This window comes from Lathyrus oleraceus, chromosome 4 (assembly GCF_024323335.1).
Source record: "Lathyrus oleraceus cultivar Zhongwan6 chromosome 4, CAAS_Psat_ZW6_1.0, whole genome shotgun sequence".
NCBI lineage: Eukaryota > Viridiplantae > Streptophyta > Magnoliopsida > Fabales > Fabaceae > Lathyrus > Lathyrus oleraceus.
This window is the reverse complement of record NC_066582.1, coordinates 76,453,192-76,476,306: the sequence shown is the minus strand read 5'-3', so window position 1 is coordinate 76,476,306 and position 23,115 is coordinate 76,453,192. Positions and strand designations below refer to the sequence as shown.

General features: G+C 35.2%; 1 protein-coding gene across 1 annotated transcript; it reads right to left on the bottom strand.

Annotated features, from left to right (window-relative positions):
* Positions 1 to 15,271: 15,271 nt before the first annotated feature.
* Positions 15,272 to 21,533, bottom strand: LOC127073510 (uncharacterized). The gene is made up of 10 exons (XM_051014670.1): positions 21,206 to 21,533; positions 21,042 to 21,109; positions 20,894 to 20,955; positions 20,659 to 20,808; positions 19,941 to 20,117; positions 19,375 to 19,587; positions 17,431 to 19,106; positions 16,864 to 16,929; positions 16,704 to 16,773; positions 15,272 to 16,380 (listed from the first exon to the last, which is right to left on the bottom strand). The coding sequence occupies exons 1-10, from the start codon at positions 21,400 to 21,402 to the stop codon at positions 15,700 to 15,702; spliced, it is 3,360 nt and encodes a 1,119-aa protein (XP_050870627.1). The 5' UTR covers positions 21,403 to 21,533; the 3' UTR covers positions 15,272 to 15,699.
* Positions 21,534 to 23,115: the final 1,582 nt, after the last annotated feature.

The window sequence follows — 23,115 nt, the reverse complement described above, 5'->3', positions numbered from 1 at the left end:
CTACATGTAAACTGGTTCAACAAACATCAACAACACAATTAAAATGTTCCCTCCCGATGTTACATCTATCAGAGCATGACCCACTAAGGAGACTACACTAGACTCCAAGCATTAGCTTCTACTCAATCACTGCTCGTTACCTGAAAAATAGTTGTAAGGGTGAGTTCCTCAATCGATATAATAAGCATTATAGAATATAATGTCATGTTAAGTAATTTAACACATTAATCGCCCTAATCGTATCACACATTCAGTAACGGCACATCAACTCAAATATCATACTCAATATCAACACAATTCATACTCATGCTCAATGCCAACACAACACACGTATAACATTGGAATACATCCATTCATATTATACACTACACATATATTATGCAATGAGACTCCATGCATGCGGTACCGACTATTCGTGAACATATAGTTCAACTTCACCGACCAAATCCAGGTACGGCTACCAAGCTCACCAGTCCCACTCATTTGAGACCTAGTGACTCACATCACTAATTCCTCACCATGGGAATTAGCTACCACCCCAAGGGCCATGCTATGCACGCTAATTCACCTAGCATGCAAACATCAAAAACAGTCCAAATGACTAACATCACTAATTCCTCACCATGGGAATTAGCTACCACCATAAAGGCCACATTATGCACGCTAATCACCTAGCAATGCAACATCACAACAATAATCCACAATGGACCGATGCTCACTCTCTAAGCCATAAAACAGTCCATTCACAACACATGCATAACATACACATTCACACGTTATGCCTACCATCATACAGTATCAACACATGTATCAACACATCATATCATGTCAAATAATTAAACACAGTATTAGCACACTCTACTAATACCTATACTGCTCAAAACAGCGGGAAATAATCCCTACTATATCACACACCGATATAGGCAACCATCAATTAGGCACACAACATTTTAATTAACAATTTTTCCACTCTGCAACAGTGTTAACCGGTTAACGCCCTGGGTTAACCGGTTAACGCAGCACAAACACGCTTCCTGCCCAAAACTTAACAGTGTTAACCGGTTAACGCCCTGGGTTAACCGGTTAACGCAGCACAAACAGCAATATCTCAACATTCACAACAGTGTTAACCGGTTAACACCCTGGGTTAACCGGTTAACGCAGACAAAACAGCAATTATTCAAAATACATAACAGTGTTAACCGGTTAACACCCTGGGTTAACCGGTTAACGCAAGACAGAAGCTGTTCCTGCGCTAACACAAGGCAGAATGCAGAATTCTCCGCATTTTCCGCCGTTGGAGGACTTCCGGACCTCCGATTCCAATTCCGTAAAAAGCTATACGTTCGGAAATTCACAACTAACCCAAACACAGATTCAATTACAGCCTAAACACAGTTTATCCAACATAATTTTCCAGCATTCATAATCCCAATTAGGGTCAATTCAACGGCTTATCACTACCCATTACATGCTAACCCATAATACCCATTAAACGACGATAAACCCCCTTACCTGAGTTAATCCGGCAATCTCTAAGCTCCAAGCTTTTCTCTTCTCCAACCTTTGCCCTTGCTCTTCCTCTTTGCCCTTTCTCCACTTTCCACTTTTCAGCCGCTTCTCTGTTTCACGTAAAACTCTTTTTACCAAATGGGATTCTTTTTCCTTACTTCACACTTATATATTTTCCAATAATTATTATTCCAAAATAATAATAATCCAAAAATTCCAATTATTTAACTAAATTAATAAATATAATATTAATTTAAATCAAATAATTATCTTATTTTTATTGGGGTGTTACAACTCTCCCCCACTAAAAGAGTTTTCGTCCTCGAAAACATACCTCAAGCGAATAACTCCGGATAAGACTCCTTCATCTGACTCTCCAGTTCCCAAGTCACATTGCCACCTGCTGGCCCCCCCCCCCCAAGCTACCTTCACCAAGGCAATCTCTTTACCCCGCAACTGCTTCAACTCTCGATCCTCAATCCTCATAGGTGATGTTTCAACAGTCAGGTTATCTCTCACCTGTACATCATCTACTTGGACTACATGCGACGGATCATGAATGTACCTCCTCAACTGAGACACATGAAAAACCTCATGCAAATTTGCAAGTGACGGCGGTAAAGCGACACGATAGGCTACCTCCCCTATCCTCTCCAAAATCTGATAAGGACCAATAAATCGAGGTGTCAACTTCTTCGACTTCAAAGCTCGACCAACTCCAGTTATCGGAGTGACACGAAGAAACACATGATCTCCCTCTTGAAACTCAAGTGACTTCCTCCTCTTGTCGTGATAACTCTTCTGACGACTCTGAGCAATTCTCATCTTCTCCTGAATCATCTTAATCTTTTCCGTGGTTTGTTGAACAATCTCCGGTCCAACCACAGCACTCTCACCGGACTCATACCAACATAAAGGTGTCTGACATCTCCTACCATACAAAGCTTCAAACGGTGCCATACCAATGCTCGAATGAAAACTATTGTTGTAGGTAAACTCAATCAAAGGCAAATAACAATCCCAAGCACCTCCCTTTTCCAAAACACAAGCCCTCAAAAGATCCTCTAGTGACTGAATCGTCCTCTCGGTCTGACCATCAGTCTGCGGATGATATGCAGAACTCAATCTCAGCTTAGTTCCCATAGCCCTCTGCAAACCTTCCCAGAACTTCGATGTAAATCTAGGATCTCTGTCCGAAACAATACTCGACGGAATACCATGCAAACTTACAATTTTCTCAATATACAATTCAGCAAATCTCTCTAACGGATAATCCATTCTGATCGGAATGAAATGAGCCGATTTTGTCAATCTGTCAACAATCACCCAAATAGCTTCAAAATTCTTAATCGTCCTCGGTAAACCCGAAACAAAATCCATACTGATACTATCCCACTTCCACTCTGGAATAGCCAACGGTTGCATTAGCCCAGACGGCTTCTGATGCTCAATCTTTGACTTCTGACAAGTCAAACAGGAATAAACAAAACTCGCAATTTCTCTTTTCATTCCCGGCCACCAAAACAACTTTTTCAAATCATGATACATCTTCGTAGCTCCAGGATGAATACTCAGGCCACTACGATGTCCTTCCTCAAGAATACTCTTCTTAAGTTCGGTAACATCCGGAATACACACCCGATTACCAAATTTCAAAACACCATTCTCATCAACTCTGAATTCACCACCTTGACCTTGATTCACTAGAGTCAACTTATCAACCAAAAGCACATCGGATTTCTGACCCTCTCTGATCTCATCCAAAATACCACTCGTTAACTTCAACATTCCCAATTTAACACTATTGTGAGTACTCTCACACACCAAACTCAAGTCTCTAAACTGCTCAATTAAATCCAACTCCTTAATCATTAACATAGACATATGCAATGCTTTCCTACTCAATGCATCAGCCACTACGTTTGCTTTACCCGGATGGTAATTCAAACCAAAGTCATAATCCTTCAGAAACTCTAACCATCTCCTCTGTCTCATATTCAGCTCTTTCTGATCAAACAAATACTTTAAACTTTTATGGTCACTGAAAACCTCAAATCTTGACCCGTACAAGTAATGCCTCCATAACTTCAGAACAAATACCACAGCTGCCAACTCTAAATCGTGTGTCGGGTAGTTCCTTTCATGAACCCTCAGCTGTCTCGAAGCATAAGCTATAACCTGCTTATTCTGCATCAACACACCACCCAAACCCAACAATGAAGCATCACAGTAGACCTCAAATGATTCCGACGAACTCGGTAATATCAGAATAGGAGCATTAGTTAACCTTCTCTTTAACTCTTGGAAACCTTCTTCACACTTTGAGTCCCAAACAAATGCTTGCCCCTTTCTAGTCAACATCGTCAACGGTAACGCCAACTTAGAAAATCCCTCAATGAATTTCCTATAGTAACCAGCCAATCCAAGGAAACTTCGAATCTCAGCAACAGACTTCGGAGCTTCCCACTTAGACACCGCTTCTATCTTAGAAGGATCAACAGCAACACCACCTCTTGAAATTACATGACCAAGAAAACTAACCTCTTCTAACCAAAATTCACACTTAGACAGTTTAGCAAATAACTTCTTTTCTCGGAGAACTTCTAAAACCACTTTCAAATGCTCAGCATGCTCTTCTTCAGATTTCGAATACACCAAAATGTCATCAATAAACACCACAACAAACTTGTCTAGGTACGGATGGAAAATCCTATTCATATACTCCATGAATACTCCAGGCGCATTAGTCACACCAAAAGGCATTACAGAATACTCATAATGTCCATACCTTGTTCTGAAAGCAGTCTTCTGAATATCCTCAGTTTTCACACGTATCTGATGATATCCCGATCTCAAATCTATCTTGCTGAACACTCTCGCACCAACCAACTGATCCATCAAATCATCAATCCTCGGCAAAGGATACCGATTCTTGATCGTCACTTTATTCAGTTGCCTGTAGTCCACACACAACCTCATAGTACCTTCTTTCTTCTTAACCAATAACACTGGTGCACCCCACGGTGACACACTCGGACGAATAAATTTCTTATCCAACAGATCTTCCAGCTGACTCTTCAATTCAGCTAACTCAACAGCAGACATACGGTACGGAGCCATCGATATCGGTCTAGTACCAGGTACCAAATCAATCGAGAATTCAACTTCACGCTCTGGCGGCAATTCATTCACTTCTTCAGGAAACACATCAGGAAAATCACACACCACGGCTAGATCGCCAATCACCAGTTTATCTTTAGCCTCCAAAGTCGCTAACAGCATAAACAACTTTGCCCCACCTGCTACTTCCTCATTCACCTGCCTTGCTGATAGAAACAAATCCTTACCTTCCTCAATCTCAGGAAATATCACAGTCTTATCAAAACAGTTGATAGAAACTCGGTTAAACACCAACCAGTTCATACCCAAGATAACATCAATCTGCACTAATGGAAGACACACAAGGTCTATCCCAAAGTCTCTACCAAAAATACTCAAAGGACAATTTAAACAAACTGAAGTAGTAGTCACTGAACCCTTCGCAGGAGTATCAATCACCATACTTCCATGCATCTCAGATATCTCTAACTTAAGTTTCACAGCACAGTCCAAAGATATAAAGGAATGAGTAGCACCGGTGTCAATAATAGCTACAAGAGGAAAGCCATTAATATAACACGTACCTCGGATCAAACGGTCGTCTGCAAAAGTCTCAGAACCCGATAAAGCAAAGACCTTGCCTCCCGACTGGTTCTCCTTCTTTGGCTTAGGACACTGTGGACTGATATGACCCACCTCTCCACAGTTGAAGCAAGTCAGAGCCTTCAACCGGCACTCTGCAGCCAAATGACCACCTTTACCACACTTGAAACACTTCTTCTCAGCACTGGTACACTCGTGGAAACGATGTCCCGCCTGACCACATCTGTAACACTTAGCAGGAGCACTAGAGTCTCCCCCACTAGGCCTCTTCATCCCACTCTGTCTCTGGAAACCTTTGCCAGCTGCATACGGTTTCCCACGATCATTCTGATTCTTGCCTCTCCTATCAACCCTCTGCTGATAGCTCTCCGCTCTGGCTTTGGAATCCTGTTCAAAAATCCTGCAACAGTCCACCAAATCAGAAAACACTCTAATCCGATGATACCCAATAGCCTGCTTGATCTCAGGACGTAACCCGTTCTCAAACTTCACACATTTTGAAAATTCTCCAGCAGCCTCATTATAGGGAGTGTAATACTTTGACAGCTCTGTGAACTTAGCAGCATACTCAGTAACAGACCTGTTACCCTGCTTCAATTCTAAGAACTCTATCTCTTTCTTTCCTCTGACATCCTCTGGAAAGTACTTCCTCAGGAATCTCTCTCTGAACACAGCCCAAGTGATCTCAGCATTCCCAGCAGATTCCAACTCAGTGCGGGTAGCAACCCACCAATCATCTGCTTCCTCTGACAGCATATGCGTACCGAACCTGACCTTCTGGTTATCAGCACACTCAGTCACCCGGAAGATTCTCTCGATCTCCTTCAACCACTTCTGAGCGCCATCTGGATCGTATGCTCCCTTGAACATTGGAGGATTGTTCTTCTGGAACTCACTCAGTTGACGAGCAGCTCCCATTCCCACAACATTCGGGTTCCCTCCAAGTACTCCAGCTAGCATACCCAGAGCCTCAGCAATCGCAGCATCGTCTCTACCTCTTCCCGCCATCTCTATTCTGAAAACCTAACAAGCTAAAACAATAAGTACTGATAGGGTTACACAACACTTATCCCGTACAGGGGAAACAGAATAATTACGACTCGACTCGACCGACTATGCTCTGATACCACTAATGTAACACCCTTCTAAAATACCCCAAATATTTAATTAAAATAACAACATATAAATCAGAGTAATCATGCAATTAAGGGTGTCACACATTTATTTCGCACCATTCGTCATACTATTTAGTCATGCTCATTATTTAACTCAAAACATAAAGTATTGCACAATACGCAGCGGATAGAGATCAAATCGATCATTCCAAACATGTAACATACTACATGTAAACTGGTTCAACAAACATCAACAACACAATTAAAATGTTCCCTCCCGATGTTACATCTATCAAAGCATGACCCACTAAGGAGACTACACTAGACTCCAAGCATTAGCTTCTACTCAATCACTGCTCGTTACCTGAAAAATAGTTATAAGGGTGAGTTCCTCAATCGATATAATAAGCATTATAGAATATAATGTCATGTTAAGTAATTTAACACATTAATCGCCCTAATCGTATCACACATTCAGTAACGGCACATCAACTCAAATATCATACTCAATATCAACACAATTCATACTCATGCTCAATGCCAACACAACACACGTATAACATTGGAATACATCCATTCATATTATACACTACACATATATTATGCAATGAGACTCCATGCATGCGGTACCGACTATTCGTGAACATATAGTTCAACTTCACCGACCAAATCCAGGTACGGCTACCAAGCTCACCAGTCCCACTCATTTGAGACCTAGTGACTCACATCACTAATTCCTCACCATGGGAATTAGCTACCACCCCAAGGGCCATGCTATGCACGCTAATTCACCTAGCATGCAAACATCAAAAACAGTCCAAATGACTAACATCACTAATTCCTCACCATGGGAATTAGCTACCACCATAAAGGCCACATTATGCACGCTAATCACCTAGCAATGCAACATCACAACAATAATCCACAATGGACCGATGCTCACTCTCTAAGCCATAAAACAGTCCATTCACAACACATGCATAACATACACATTCACACGTTATGCCTACCATCATACAGTATCAACACATGTATCAACACATCATATCATGTCAAATAATTAAACACAGTATTAGCACACTCTACTAATACCTATACTGCTCAAAACAGCGGGAAATAATCCCTACTATATCACACACCGATATAGGCAACCATCAATTAGGCACACAACATTTTAATTAACAATTTTTCCACTCTGCAACAGTGTTAACCGGTTAACGCCCTGGGTTAACCGGTTAACGCAGCACAAACACGCTTCCTGCCCAAAACTTAACAGTGTTAACCGGTTAACGCCCTGGGTTAATCGGTTAACGCAGCACAAACAGCAATATCTCAACATTCACAACAGTGTTAACCGGTTAACACCCTGGGTTAACCGGTTAACGCAGACAAAACAGCAATTATTCAAAATACATAATAGTGTTAACCGGTTAACACCCTGGGTTAACCGGTTAACGCAAGACAGAAGTTGTTCCTGCGCTAACACAAGGCAGAATGCAGAATTCTCCGCATTTTCCGCCGTTGGAGGACTTCCGGACCTCCGATTCCAATTCCGTAAAAAGCTATACGTTCGGAAATTCACAACTAACCCAAACACAGATTCAATTACAGCCTAAACACAGTTTATCCAACATAATTTTCCAGCATTCATAATCCCAATTAGGGTCAATTCAACGGCTTATCACTACCCATTACATGCTAACCCATAATACCCATTAAACGACGATAAACCCCCCTTACCTGAGTTAATCCGGCAATCTCTAAGCTCCAAGCTTTTCTCTTCTCCAACCTTTGCCCTTGCTCTTCCTCTTTGCCCTTTCTCCACTTTCCACTTTTCAGCCGCTTCTCTGTTTCACGTAAAACTCTTTTTACCAAATGGGATTCTTTTTCCTTACTTCACACTTATATATTTTCCAATAATTATTATTCCAAAATAATAATAATAATAATCCAAAAATTCCAATTATTTAACTAAATTAATAAATATAATATTAATTTAAATCAAATAATTATCTTATTTTTATTGGGGTGTTACAAATAAAGCTTAAGCCTCCATGCGTGAGTAAGTAATGTTTAACTGCTAGAGTGGATCCAATCGCATCCATTCTATTGCAAAAAAAACAAACACTTAATGCTTGAATCTGCTCTTGGTTGCGAAGACCATTCTTTTGGAGTTTTATAACTATTTTCCATTTCCTTTGGAATAAATAAAATTTGGTGGCGATTCTGTATTTTTTGCGGCGCGACAATAGGTGTATGGGTCATCACTTATAAAATGTCAAACCTCCACTTTTCCAAGCAATGTGGGACTAACAAATAACACTTTTTTGTCAATAATTTGCCCCATCAAGTGTGAGTCCATTTGTAACACCCCAAATTTGATTGATAAATTTAATTGAATTATTTAGATTTTGATTTAATTATTTGGTGTTTGGTGTGCCTTTAAATAAATTTGGTGATTATATGTGTTGTTGGGGTGCAATAGGATTGGTAGGGTGTGGTGAGAAATAGGTGTTTGGTAGAATAATTAGAACAACTAGTATTTTTAATTAATATTAGCAATAAAATGAGAAAATTGATAATATATGAGTAATTTGGCCAATTATGCAATTTGAGGGGAGTATGTAGTAAGAGGAGAGAAGTTGAAAGTTAGTTGGGAACAAATTGTAATTGTGAAAAGATAAATAGAATATTATATATTCAGAAATTAGAGAAAATTAGATTTAGTGGAGAACATTTTGTTAGTACGTGAAAACAAGGAGTTTGGAGAAACAAGAACATTGGAAAGCAGGGTTTGAAAGGGATAATCCATATGAGCTGCTTGTTTTTGCTGTTTTTGTTGGAAATATAAGGTAAGGGGGAAGGAAAGGCTTTCACTATGGGTGTATTGTATGATAGGATAGAGAAGAGATGTCTTTGCTCTCATTAGGGTTGTATAATTCTATTTTTGATGTGTTATTATTGTGTTCGAATCTGAACTTGTGATTGAATATGTTGATTAATTGATTGGTTGTGACTGAATTCATGTTTGATTCATCATGTTTATGCATCTGTATTTTTTTCCATTGATGAATGTATGAAGCTTTGAACATGAGTGTAAATGTTGGTGAAGGTGATGATTAATTTGTATGACAAATTGCATGTTAATTGATGTATATGTTGTGTTAATAGTAGATAATTGGTTTATAAAGTTAGATTCTCAAAATAGGTTATTTAGGTGTGTTATGGCATGTTTGTGTGTGGTTTAAAAGTGATTAAAACTGTTGAAACGTGAAAAAATTGAGTTTCTAGAGGAAAAAAAAGTTGCTTACACCAATCAATTGATCCTAGGGAGAAATCAATTGGTTCCTCTTTAAAACACACAAAAATTTGAACAGCAACTTTGGAATAGTCAATTGGTCCCCTATACCAATTGATTGGTCCCTGAAAAAAAATTGTGAAAAACGTTGGCAAAGAGTTAGGGACAATCGATTGGTCCTTTGTGTTAATCAATTGGTCCTTTGTGTCAATTGATTGGTCAGCTACAACAATTAATTAGTTCACTTGTTGTTTTAGTCATAACTTGAGTTGTGTGACTGCAGTGGAGGCGCGGTTTGAAGCGTTGAAAAGCTAACGCGCAAAGCTACCTCATGTTAGTTCTTGGTAATATAATTGATTTGTATTCATATGTTTACTATATGAATGTATGTGATTACATGTATGATGAATTAGTGAGTCATTGTGCTTACTTAATGAATTAGTGAATATGTATTTGACGTGGTACTGCTTTTTGGTGTTGTTTATTATTTATTATGGTGTTAATCAATTGTTGTGTAGTTGGTATAATGTTATGCATGATCGTGGTGATTATTTGGTGATAATTTTGGTGATCATTTTGGTGATCATTTTGGTGATCATTTTGGTGATTATTTTGGTGATAACGGATGTTATTGAGAGTCATGCATCATGGTGTACGAGCTTCTGTCCAATTTTGATGTGCTATGGTCGGGTGGTATAGATTCAGGAGCGAGTAGCTGGTTCCATATGGGAATCGATGAAGCATTACTTATGGTGATAGTAGCGATTTGGTGTGGATTCAGGAGCAGGTAGTTAATTTCAATGAGGAATTAGTGATGTTTTACTATATGGTGATTAGTTTCAATTTTGGTATGCTCTGGTTCTATAGTGAGGATTCAGAAGCGAGATGGATATGTGTTATCCATGAATGGTACCACATGCATAATGAGTCAGTTGTGGAGTACATTGCTTACATGCTTGCATATGTAATTGATTGTTCATGATGTTGGTGACTAGTTGTGAATACTTGATGTAGTTAATAAGTTGTTGTAAATAGTGTGTATGCCTGATGAATGTGCATGTTGTTATGAATGGGTATGAAACATTTGTGATGTTGATTCGTGTATTGAATATGTGTTGTTTGTATGTTTCTCTACCTTCACATTCTTTACACTGTTCATTTTGAATGTTATTTCTCACCCCCTTTGTCCATGTTGTCCACCATGGATATCTTGCAGATACTCAGGAGTGAACATTGTTGTTGTGTCTAGAAGATGGTTTGTCAGAGCTACCCTTCGCTTTTATTTATCTGTTTTGTCGTACATTATTGGTTTCTAGTGCTCTGATCATGTAACGTCGAGGACGGGAGTTCGTTATGCTTTATGTTGATATTGATTTTGTTGTTTTGGAGTTTAGAACTTTATTTATGAAGTTGCTATGAAATATTTTTCCGCTACGTAGTTTCAATTGGTTGATATATTTTCGAAGGGTTGTCATTGGTGACACCTTAAATTATCGTGTAAACCTTTTTAAATAAGTTTTGGAGCTTAAGGTGTTACACCATCCACAATTCTCCCCCTCAAGAGGAAGCCCTTTCATCCACATGCTTGTATCGCTGTTGACAGATACCCCTACCACATCACGGGAACTTCAACAGGACATGCCGCCTAACCACCATCATGTCAGGAAGACTTTGGATACAATGAGTCGATCCCTTACTCGAACCAGAATCTAATACCACTAATGGGTCATCATGAGGGGGAAGCATTCACATTGGGTTAAACACTCACCTATTCACTCAAAATATTAAGGTGATAGGTGTATGGATCATCTCACTTATAAAGCGTCAAACTTCCACTTTTCCAAGCAATATGGGACTAAAACCTCACACTTATTTCTCAACATCAAATTTTAGTCTAAATCATTAGAATCCCTACTCTCGAGACTTGGATTTTATTGGATTCGTCCCTAAAATCGATTTTCTTGTCTCAGTTGGTATCTAGAGCCTTTGATTCTGGACCAATTATAGCTTCCAAATACAATTTTAAAAAAATTAGTGCCCTTGAAGTGGAAAACGAGATGGAATTAGGTTTATGTTTGTTATGTGATGAACCTCTTACCCTAGATCATGAAAAGAAATATAAGGGTCTCGGATTCTTAGTGATAGAGATGATGATGATGATGATGATGATAGAGATATTTTTCAGAAACCATCAACCCTAACTTGTAATTTGGACTCTACCTAGGATTTTATACCTATATTGAGTTGTTTGTCGATGAGCAACAATGAAGCACCACAACCAGCAGTTCTCGAAATTATTTGAGATTGCAAGCAATTTTCCAGTTGTAAACAACAAATCCAAAGGTCAACTTCTTCAATCGCATGCCAAGAGATTCCATGCCTTCTTCCAATCGGATTGAGTACCTCTTCACAAAAGAAATCATCATCATTCTATCTTCAACGTTTTAGTTGGGTAAACTTCATATCCATCTTATCTAATACATTTAGTGTGTATGCACCCTCAGTTCATCAAAGCTAGGATGGTCTCAAAAGTTTTTATTTGGGCGGGTCGACACCATTTTTGTTTCTACTAAGACATTTGATTTTAAATTTGTTTTAGTTTTACAATATCATGGAGATTTCTTTGGAAACAAAAGTGTCCTTACAATTCAAATCACGTCAACTGCCATCATCAAATGATGTTCTCTTTAATGATGGAGAAGCATTTTCAAGAAGACGATAGCTCAAATGTCTAAAAAGAATTAATGAGAATCCACCACCACCACTGGAACCATCTGATAGGGTTTACATAGTGATGTTATCACACAATCCATTTATATATGTTGTCAATTAATTACTACTTCATATTCTCCAACGGTTTGGTGAAATGCCAATATGACATGTAGATGTTTGGAGTGTTGCTAACAACAGGGTTTATTTTCAGGATTTTTGTGTGGAGGAAATTCATGCAAAACACAAACCAATTCACTACAAGGATCACATATCTTATACCAAGGTACTTTACAAGTGTCACATGCTTGAAGATGGTGGAAATTTCTTTGAGCATTCTTGTGGCGGGTGCATATGCATGAGAACTAATGTTAGAAATCATATTGTTTCGATATGGAAAAAGAGAAATTCCTCATCTCGTCCTTTTGAGAAACACTCATCATTAAGGCAATCTCTGCTAGTTCTTAGTCGATTTGCTTTTGTAGTCGTTTTTCACATGAAGATGATAAGGGAAATATTCGAGATGTTAAAGTTCTAATCAAATGAAATGAGTTGCCTCTAACATGACACATGTGCTTGTTCATCCATGAAGAAACGATGTTTGAAGTGGATGATATTATTATAGTAATTCATTATATTAGTAAATTAGTTATTTTTATTTTAGTTAATTAATTTTTTTTATTTTCTCTACTTCTCTTTTCTATGCAGTGATTTTATATTTTAATAAAATTAGTTATTACTTTTCCTATTTTTATTCGCCCATTGATAGAATTTGTTATCTGACTTGTCTATAAATAATTATTTAAGTGAATTGAATAAATATATTAAATTCATAAAAAAATATTTCTTCTTTCTAAAATTATTTTTCAATACTATACTCTCTCTATTGTATTGAAGTCTATGCTAAATCATTAAAATCTATAATCTCAAAGACTTGTATTTTATCTGATGCGTCTGTATAATTTATTTTTCTGTCTCATGATAATAGACAGCAATAGTGATTAAACTGAGGTTAGAAACGAAAGTGACCTAAAAAAAGAATTATGTATACCATGTTGAAAAATAGGTATTTTAGATATGAAAGATGTTTCTAAAAAAAATCTAATAAATTTTGTTTGACTTCAAACTAATCTTATAAACTGTGATATACAACCTAATATTTACGACATGGTTTAGAAATAAGGCTGTCCCGTTACCCTTGCTAGGCAAAATTGATGCTACATTGAAGCCTAGGTAGCATTCCAACTCATGCGCAAGAGGTTAATGCCCTTGCAAGATAAAAATGATGCTACGTTTAGGGGGTTGAAAAAACACGATTATTCTTAATCAAATTCATATTTAAATTATTTTATTTTTAAAAATTCAATTTAAATGATAAAATATAAACATAAATATTCATTTTGTTATCAAATATAAATAGATATTAATAATAATAATAATAATAATAATAATACGGTTTAATTATTGCGTACCTAAATTTTATTATTTGTTAAACTTATATATTAGTCTTTTTTCATGTTCCATTGTATAAAACTATAAATCAAATTTATATTGTTAATTCTTTTAAAATTATTTTTTTTTTATAAAAAAAAATCAGAATTTTTTAATTAAAAAAATTGCATAATTTTTTTTCTATTTATGAAAAACTTATATACGGAATTTTTTATTTTTGAAAAAAGAAAATTGAATAAAAAATATATTTTTTTCAGAAAATGTTTTATTTTTAGTTTTGAAACAATTTTTTTATTTTTAGTAAAAAAGACTTTCTTTTTGAAAAATATTTAGAACTTTTTTTTTAAATAATGTTTTTGTTCAGAATTTTGTTTTATTTTTGGAAAAATAATTTTTTTCAAATTTTCAGAATAAAAAAAAATCAATTTTTTTTTTAAAAAAATTCAGAATAAAAATCATTTTTTTCAGATTTTTTTTTAGTTCTTTTTTGTTTTTTCGGAATAATTTTTTTTCTGCTTTTATTTATGTTTGGAATTTTTTGTTTTTTATTTTTTAAAAAAATATTTTTGGAATTATTTCTTTTATTTACGGAATATTTTTATTTCAACTTTATTTTTCAAAAAAATATTTTTTTTACTTTCAAAAAAAAATATTTTTTAAAGACTCATAAAATTTATTTTAAGTATTTAAATTTAAAAATTGATATTAAAATAAATTTAAATTTAATTAAATAATTTGAATTAAAATTAAAATTCATTTAAAATCGATTTTGAACCGATTCAAAATTGATTATAAAATTCAAACTGATTTTTAAAATAAGTGATTAGATTTATAAATTATAATTTTAAAAATAAATTATTTTACATCAAACGGTTATCAATGCACCTCCCTGATTATATTGGCTCCATTGCCCTTGCTAGACAAAAATGACGTTAGGCACTCCATTTAGTCCAATATAAGTTTTTAAGAGGATTTATATTTAAATGGTGTGTTTGTTTTATAGATTAGAATCACATTTTCGGGAATCTAAGAATCCCGTCTTTGTTTCAAATTTTTTAAAATTATTCTTAAATATTTTTTACTTTCAAAAATATTATTTTATATGATTTTTCTCATAATTATTCTCATATCTAAAGAGAGTCTATAAAATTCTATTTAATTATAATTTAATCCTAATAAGTTTGAGATTCTAAATGCTAATATCTCTTCCACTGCCTCAAAGACATCATTTTTAAAGAATCTAACTAAAGTTTTATTACAATTTCTCACATTTATCAAATAAAACAACTACTACTCACATTTGTTTTTATTTTAGATTTTTATAATTTTTAATTAAATAAATATGGTAAACATTTCAAGAAAATTTAATTTTTGACCGATCACTTGCATATTATTTCTAGAAATAATAACTCTAGGAATATAGTTTCAAGGAATAGTACTTCAGATTTTCTCAATAATAGTAACATATATCTAAAACCAGAAGGAAAAAATAGACTTATATTTCACCAAGAGGCAATTTTGCAATTTGCATGGACTCGAACAAAAAATATACATTTTTTAGGACTGAAGCAGCAGAAACCAATTTTGAAGACTTAAATCATATTTAAGCCTTTTCACAAACCATTTATTTATGATAATTTTTAACAGACAGTTATACAAATAACTTACAGAATGATAAGTATGCTATATACATACAATACAGTAGCCAAAAACATTACAAAGACGAGTAGAGTTTAGGGTCATGGTTCCTCCGTCTACCTCTCAAAACAGCTACTAGATTCTAGGTTTTAAAAAAAGTTTGTAAATTTATTTTACCAACACAAGTTAAATTAGAATTCTTTCAGTAATAATTTAGGCATTCAGACCCCCTCCATAAGTTGTGTCAGTGCATTGTACAGCTCTCAAAGCCAATTAGATAATTTTTCTCAACATCTCCAATATGGCTTCAGAATCTCTAATTTCATCCTGGCTTTCTTGTGAATCATCAAAACCTTGTGAAAAGTCAGCATTGGTGTAAGTTCTAATTCCAGGGCCATGTCCTCCAGTATCCCTTTCCCTTCCTTGCTGAGCTCGCCTGACTTCCCTTTGATGCTCAGTCAATTCCAACCTCTTCTTTTTACAACTTAAAGGAGGTGCTTCTTTTTGTGTATCCGACAGTAATTCCACCCTCTTAGAAGTCTTGTTCTGTTTTGCAGTCACTTTGTATCCCTTCAGAGTGTCGCTTATTTCTTCACGAGTATGGCGTTTTTGAAAAGAGGATAAGCTTCTATTCTGAAGTTTCAATTTTCCATGTCTTGATAGCTTGTCCAAGACATGAAGCAGGCGTGGGGGGAAATCAAAAATAATTTGGTGAGCAAATGTAGAATTCCAAAATTCTATGGTGGCCTCTGAAATGGAGGGATATGGGTGATCAAGAGTTTTTTCAAATAGAGGTTCGTGAAGTTCGAGTAAAGCCGAACCAAAGTGTATTGGAGGTTGACTCCTTTTTAAAGAGCTAAGAATTTCAGTCCACAGAAGCTTTAGGTTATCATTTGTTCTTTCATCTTGCATTCCCGTATTTGATAGCCATTGAAGTAGTGGACAGGAAATAATCTGCAATCAATTATACAGAGCATCAGATACTAGTTTAACAGAACAAAACTTTTTAAGTACTGAAGGTTTTCTGCAAAATTAAATCCATTTCCCTCGAACCAATACAATACAATGAAACACACGAGGAAAGGAAGACCAACTGAAATAAATATGATCTACTATTATTCTGATCATCAACAACCCATTGAATGTCATTATTTATTTAAAAAAACATATAATTGATGGAAAAAAAAGTCATCAGCCACTAGAACTGTGAAGTAGAAATACTTTAATGACATATGGGTAACTTCAATGAACTGCAAAGTAGATATGGGGAAACAAACCTCCAGAAAAAGAAGAATATATCGCTTCCGGTGAAGGCAATTAATAAAGGATGCCAATGCAGAAGATAGCCTGTGAGTTATGATAAAGTGAGAGTCAAAAAGAGTTACTTATTCACTAACCAAGCATGGATTGTGAAGACAACAGATTATACTGACTGACCTTGATGTTCCAACAAAACCAGGCAGTGGGTTTGTCACCATCGTTATCCTCAACAAATTAATATACCTGAAAAATGCCATGTGAAAACAATCAGCAGCAATATGAATAAACCCAATTCCCTTTAGTTTTGAAGATAATTGATGCACCGAAGATTGGTTTAAAATCATTTTGTATATTCATATTAACTAAGTAAAGCAGCAAAAATCACATCAGGTAGTCAATTACCTGTCCAAGTTTTCATCATAATCTTATCAAGTCTCATTATTCTAATAACTTAGCCCCAAGAACAAAAAAGGAACCAACATTATAATGATTAAATACAAAAGGGAAAAGAAAATAAGTGAAATGAAATTGCTATTTACATCCCCAACTCAATGTAGTAGGATGGGGAATTTTCACTGTTAGGCTATTGAAAAACAGACTTATGTTGAAGAGGGGACTTCTATCATTCAACTTTATTTCACACGAGTGAAAAAAATAGTCAGTCTCACACAATCAGAGAAAGAGACAGATATCATGTATCAAACAAAGGCATGTCCTATCATAACAGGACATTTTGAAACTTACTTGGAAGCAAACGTTAGGCAGTTCTTTATACTGTTGAGTATTTCGTTATCACATTCAGATTTACTTCTGTTGGTTTCTGAAACTAATTCCAAAGTCTGAATCTGTTCAAGAATGCATATCAAAAAATTGCCAGATAGATGAAGGATACCAAGATCTATATCACTGCATGTTAACTTGAAATCAGTGCCACTCTCTAACATGCCAACATTTTCATCAAGCCACCTATTTATCAATTTGCACAGATCCCCTGAGAAATTGGTTGATGTTGAACATCCAAAGCATGCACTAAGAGATCCATAAAGTGATTTCCATGTTTGAATAACGAGTTCAATCCTCAGCTTTGTTTCTGGTGATACAGAGCATTTTTCTATAGAGCCACTAGCATTTGACGAGATCAATCTTGGAACTTCAGAATGTGCCACGATGGGGTAAACTAAAAGGTGGCATATGGAAGAATATCCAATGCTGTCAGACAAGGATTCCTTTAGTGACATGCAGTTTGCATCAGAGACACGGTAATTCAGACCTTGCGCCACTGCTATCCATATATCTAAGTAAATTGGTTCAACATGTTTGTACAAGAGACCAATACAGGTGAGGAGATTATCCAGGGGATCACTTAAAGAAAAAATTAATTTAAAATATTCAGACATCCCTTGTGAAATGCGGTCTGATTGCTGGGACTTTAATGTTAACTGAACCATCGTATGGAAGTAAAGCACTACCAAATAAACCAATGGAGAAACCTTGTCCATATAAGAAATACAGTTGACAGTCAGAAACTTTAGGTGTTTGTTATGATCAACTGATTGTGTCTCATTCATGTACTTTAGGTCTAAAGAAAACTTGTACAGAGGAGAACCCAAGATAGAAGGACCTAACTCTTCTGTGATAGCTTCTATAAACTGAATGAAAGTATAATACAGATCATAATTTTCACTGCCATCTGAGTACAAATCTTCACATACTTTTTTCATGAATGTAAGTATCATGTTCAAACACCCTATTATACCATCATAATTGGTAGATGGACTTTCCAAGTCCAGTTTGACTCCTTTCAGAATATATATAAATAACTTTAAGGCAGCATCATAAACATGACTCCTATGATCACAAGTGACCGCTGTCCCTGATGCTTGACGAATGATAACAAAAAGCATACTCAGATAAAAGTCCAATTGACTGATATCCCATGGCAGCCATCTAACTGGGTGTTGCTTCCAAGAGCTTTTTCCAGATGAAGAAACTCCGATTTCTACGCAGTCTACCTCCCTGCACTTCTGTGAAACACTATCACTGAGCAGCTCAAGGCCCAGGTTCCATAACCAGATTGTCTTGCTATCAGGTCCATTCTGAAATACTTCTTTAAGAATAGGATCTAAAACCATTTTTATCAATGATGGTTCGTTGACAGAGGCATCAAGCTTATGAAGCAAATAACACCATGTGTTCAAGCAGGATGAATGAACAGATATGTCACATTTACTTGACATGATGCCAATCAGTGGAGTCATTATAAGCTTTATGCTTTTGTAAATTCTGTTTACTTGATCCTTACAATCGCTCATACCAAATGAATGCTGTTTCTGGAGAGAAGTATCCTTAGCTGGTGTCTTTTTCTCTGAAACCAATATGGCATGGTCAACAAGGGCATCAATAAGACCTTCCCAGGCAACCTGCACATAAGACACTTGACAAGTCACATAAGCAGAAATAGGTAAACAGTGCTAACAACTAGTGGGTGCTCAATTTTTTATGTTTCTTTTTGCTAGTCAAAAAAGTAAAAAGAACTAGTGAGATCTCTATGCATTGGTCTTCAAATGTAAATTAATCAAGTCTTGTTAAGCCATGTCTGTCACCTAAAATCGGAATAGAATTGCATCCCACACATAACTCACCACAATGAAACATGGATGAGATAATGCAGTAACTGATATATGGTACCTGTGTGGCAATCTGAACTTGAGGGTCAGGATCTGTAAATGTACGCTGAGGAATTTTCAACATATCATTAACTAAATGCTTATTCTTCAAAGCATGGGACCCAAGCATTCGAATAAACCACCCCCATGATTGAATAGCTTGAATCTTCATACCATTATCTAGCAAGTCCTTCATTCCATTGAGCAATTTTATCTTCATATCTTTAACAAGAACCTGTTGAAAAAGGAGACCAGAGAATACATGTTTAAACCATCAAAAGAACTTTACAGATCAATCATGAAATGCCATGGGTGTGATATAATTTATTTTGTTCTCCACTTTGCAATACCCAAAAAAAGGTTATTTAGATAATTATCTACCATGGAAAAATTGCAGGCAGCAGGGGTTAACTTTGAATCATTTGCACAAACATGTAAACACTAAACAACAATAATCTAGCAGCAACATAACACTAACATTTGTCATTCCCAAGAAAACAACCAGCAGCTTAAATAGCTATAGTAAAATCACTCCATGCCACTGAGAGTAAAGAGTCATGTCTTAATATTGAAGAAGGTATTTGGTACCTTGGAGAGCTCCAATGAAGGAGGAATAACTATGGAGCTGATCTTCAACAGGCACCTTTCTGATGAATCTTTCTCCCTTTTGTCTGTGCTGAGAAGTCTCCTGTATATTGGAGGAGCCCATATATGCGATGAGTCTCTCATTTGCTCACTTATTTGACCCGATAGCTTCACTATAGCCTGGCATCAAAAGGTTGAATACATTTAGTTAGTCAGTAGTTGGAAAAAAATGTTGGTATGCCGTTGACATTGTGCATGAAGAATAAAAATTGTGATATTAGTTCTCTCAGTAATAATTTTTAAGACTACAAGATTGTCAATATAAAAGGGAAAAAGAATAGAAGATGAGTATATTTAAAATTTTATAAGCTCCAATCTCCATTTTATGTCATTTTATGTCATTTTATGGGTCATAGAGTGAATACGCGATTTCTGCATATAAGCAAAGCTATCAGACAACTAGAAATTGGCAAGGACCAAGCTTAAGTTTTAACTCTATTTCGATCTGAGGGTTAGCTCTGATTTTCCAACTTCTAATATCAACATGTTGATATCCTGATATGCTAATTAACTTGGTATGAAAATACATTAAAAAAAACCCACCAGAAATTAACTAAACCGTTAAAAATTACTAGAAAGTTAAAAGTTTTCCTTTTCTGTTTAAAACACGTGTATGGAAACCTCATGGAATAACAAACACTTTCTTAGAAAAAACAAGTACCTGGGTAGCTTCAAACGTAGTTGACAAAGAACCCATTGGATTGTCTAGGGCATGAACAATCGCATGTAACAAAGAATGGAAGTGAGTGACAAGAAATGAAGCATCTAACTGTTGGACAGATAAGCACCAAACCCCTAAATTGCAAACAGTCTGCAACAAAAGTAGAGATAGTTAATACACAACATACTATCACACAACAAAAACCCAACAAATCTATAAAAAAAATCTAATCAACCTTCAATTTGGTGGTCGTAATAAGCTTAGACAACGAATCCAAGACCAAATTAACACCATCAACTGCAAAACAGTATAGAAAATTAGAGTCCCTAAAATCAAAGTAAATCACAACTTCACAAGACATAGATCAGAGAGAAACCAGGTACCTTGAAGCGTGGAAACAATGTCGGGATGGTAAATCATGAACCCTAAACATTTCAAGGCTTGTGCAGCTCTAACAAACAAAAATATATATATAAGTAACAGAAACATGATAATTTTACATGAGAATGAAAAAATTCATAAGATATTAATGCAATTGGAAACTCACATTTCTTCATCGGGGTGTGAGATATCGGAAACGGTAGAGGAAACTATAGAATTAGAGGATTGTGCAAGGGATTGAAGCGAAGAAGGATTGAGGCAAGAATGTTGTTGGAATTGGAGAAGTGTGGAGTAGCCTGAACATTTGTTGGAGTTATCATCGGAAGAAATTAGGGTTTGGATTTCAAGAATCTCTTGAGACATTGTTTTGTTGCAGAGATGAAACCCTAGAAGTGATGAGTGGTGAATGCTCGAAGACCTGAGAGACGAGATGGAACCAATCTTTCGCGCCAAAACTAGTTTGATGCTAGCGCCAATTTTTTATTTTGGGGTTAAATAGTTTTGTGTTCTCTACAAAATTTAAGACTTTTTATTAAATTTAGTTCTTCATTAGTTTAGTAATTTGATGATAAAATAGATAAGATTATCTTTATTTATTTATCGTGAGTTTTATATCTTTTTCAATGATAAATAATAATTTATTTAATTAAAATATTTTATTTTTTATTTTTTAAAGAGATTAAAGATAGTGCATTATCGGTTTAAATTTTTTTTACATCATCATCCAATAAAATTATAACATTCTATCATGTTATAACAGTATTTTAAAATTAAATGTGTGATTTGACGGGATGCATATCTCTGATTGATAATGTAAAAATATTTTCAGTGTATAGTCTTTTTTTCTTTTTTTTAAAATGCAACATATATATTTGTCGATATAAATTGATTTTACTTTACTTTCTATCAAAATTTAATAATTTGTAGTTTTTTCTAAATGATGTAAAGAAAAGGAGATTTATGGAGTAATAACATAAGCTTCTATACACAGCTAATATAAAATAGTTTTAGATAGACAATGCATTTCTTTTTAATTTGAATTTATTCATATTTTTAAGTTATTTGTTATAGATAGTTGTGATACATTGTTTTTTTTAAATGAATCAAATGGGGTCATATGCACGGGCATTGTGGTCTTCAAATTTGGTGTTGCAATCTCCAATCATTTTTCTTGTGTGTTATTTTCTCAAATTTCTTCAAATAAAATGTGTATTAAGTGGAATTATTTAGAAAAATAATAAAATTTTGCGTATATACATTAACAGATTTATTAAAGTGGCGGTAGTCATAGAACATAAATGAAAGATTAAAATATTGGATTTTTAAAAGAGGATCGAGGTCTTACTACATGTTCCGAGATAATCCAGGACTCAAGAAAGACCATAATTTGAAAGGTATATTGAATAGGATGCAACGTTACATTAATCATGGGGGAAAACCCTCAACCATGGGAGTTAACCAGGGATCATGGAACACCGAACCCAATCAACCATCGGATAGAGACACTTATCGGCATAAAAAGAAGAGTGTGTGTCTCGGTCTAGATTATGTTGTTGTTTTTGTTGACATAAGTATATTATAGGTTTATTGAGATTGAAGTCGTAGGTTTATTGTTGATATTGTTGTATTTTTTGTTTAGAGATTTTTTTTGAGTTATTATTTTTTTATTGTTTAGATTGAGATAATGTTAATGTTGTTGTTATTTACTATTGTTTTTGAGTTGTTGGTGTTATTGTTTTTGTTGTCTAGTTGTTATACTTAGCAAAGTTTTGAAATATATATGTTTAGGATATTATAGTGATAGAAAATATAATTGAGTTTATTATATCTAATGTCGATTGTTTTTTTCACTAACCCCTCTTTGAACATGTAATATATTAAATTGTTGTTGGAAATAATAATATCAAAATTATGTTGTATTTGAAAAACATCTAACACTAATCAATGTTTTTTGAGCATTTTGCAACTCATCATTCATCTCACGTTCTTTAATGGTTAAGATCTCTCCAGATGCTTTTAGTTTTCGTTCAACTTTCTTTCATACTTGCTCATTGAAAAAGTATGGAAGAAAGTTGA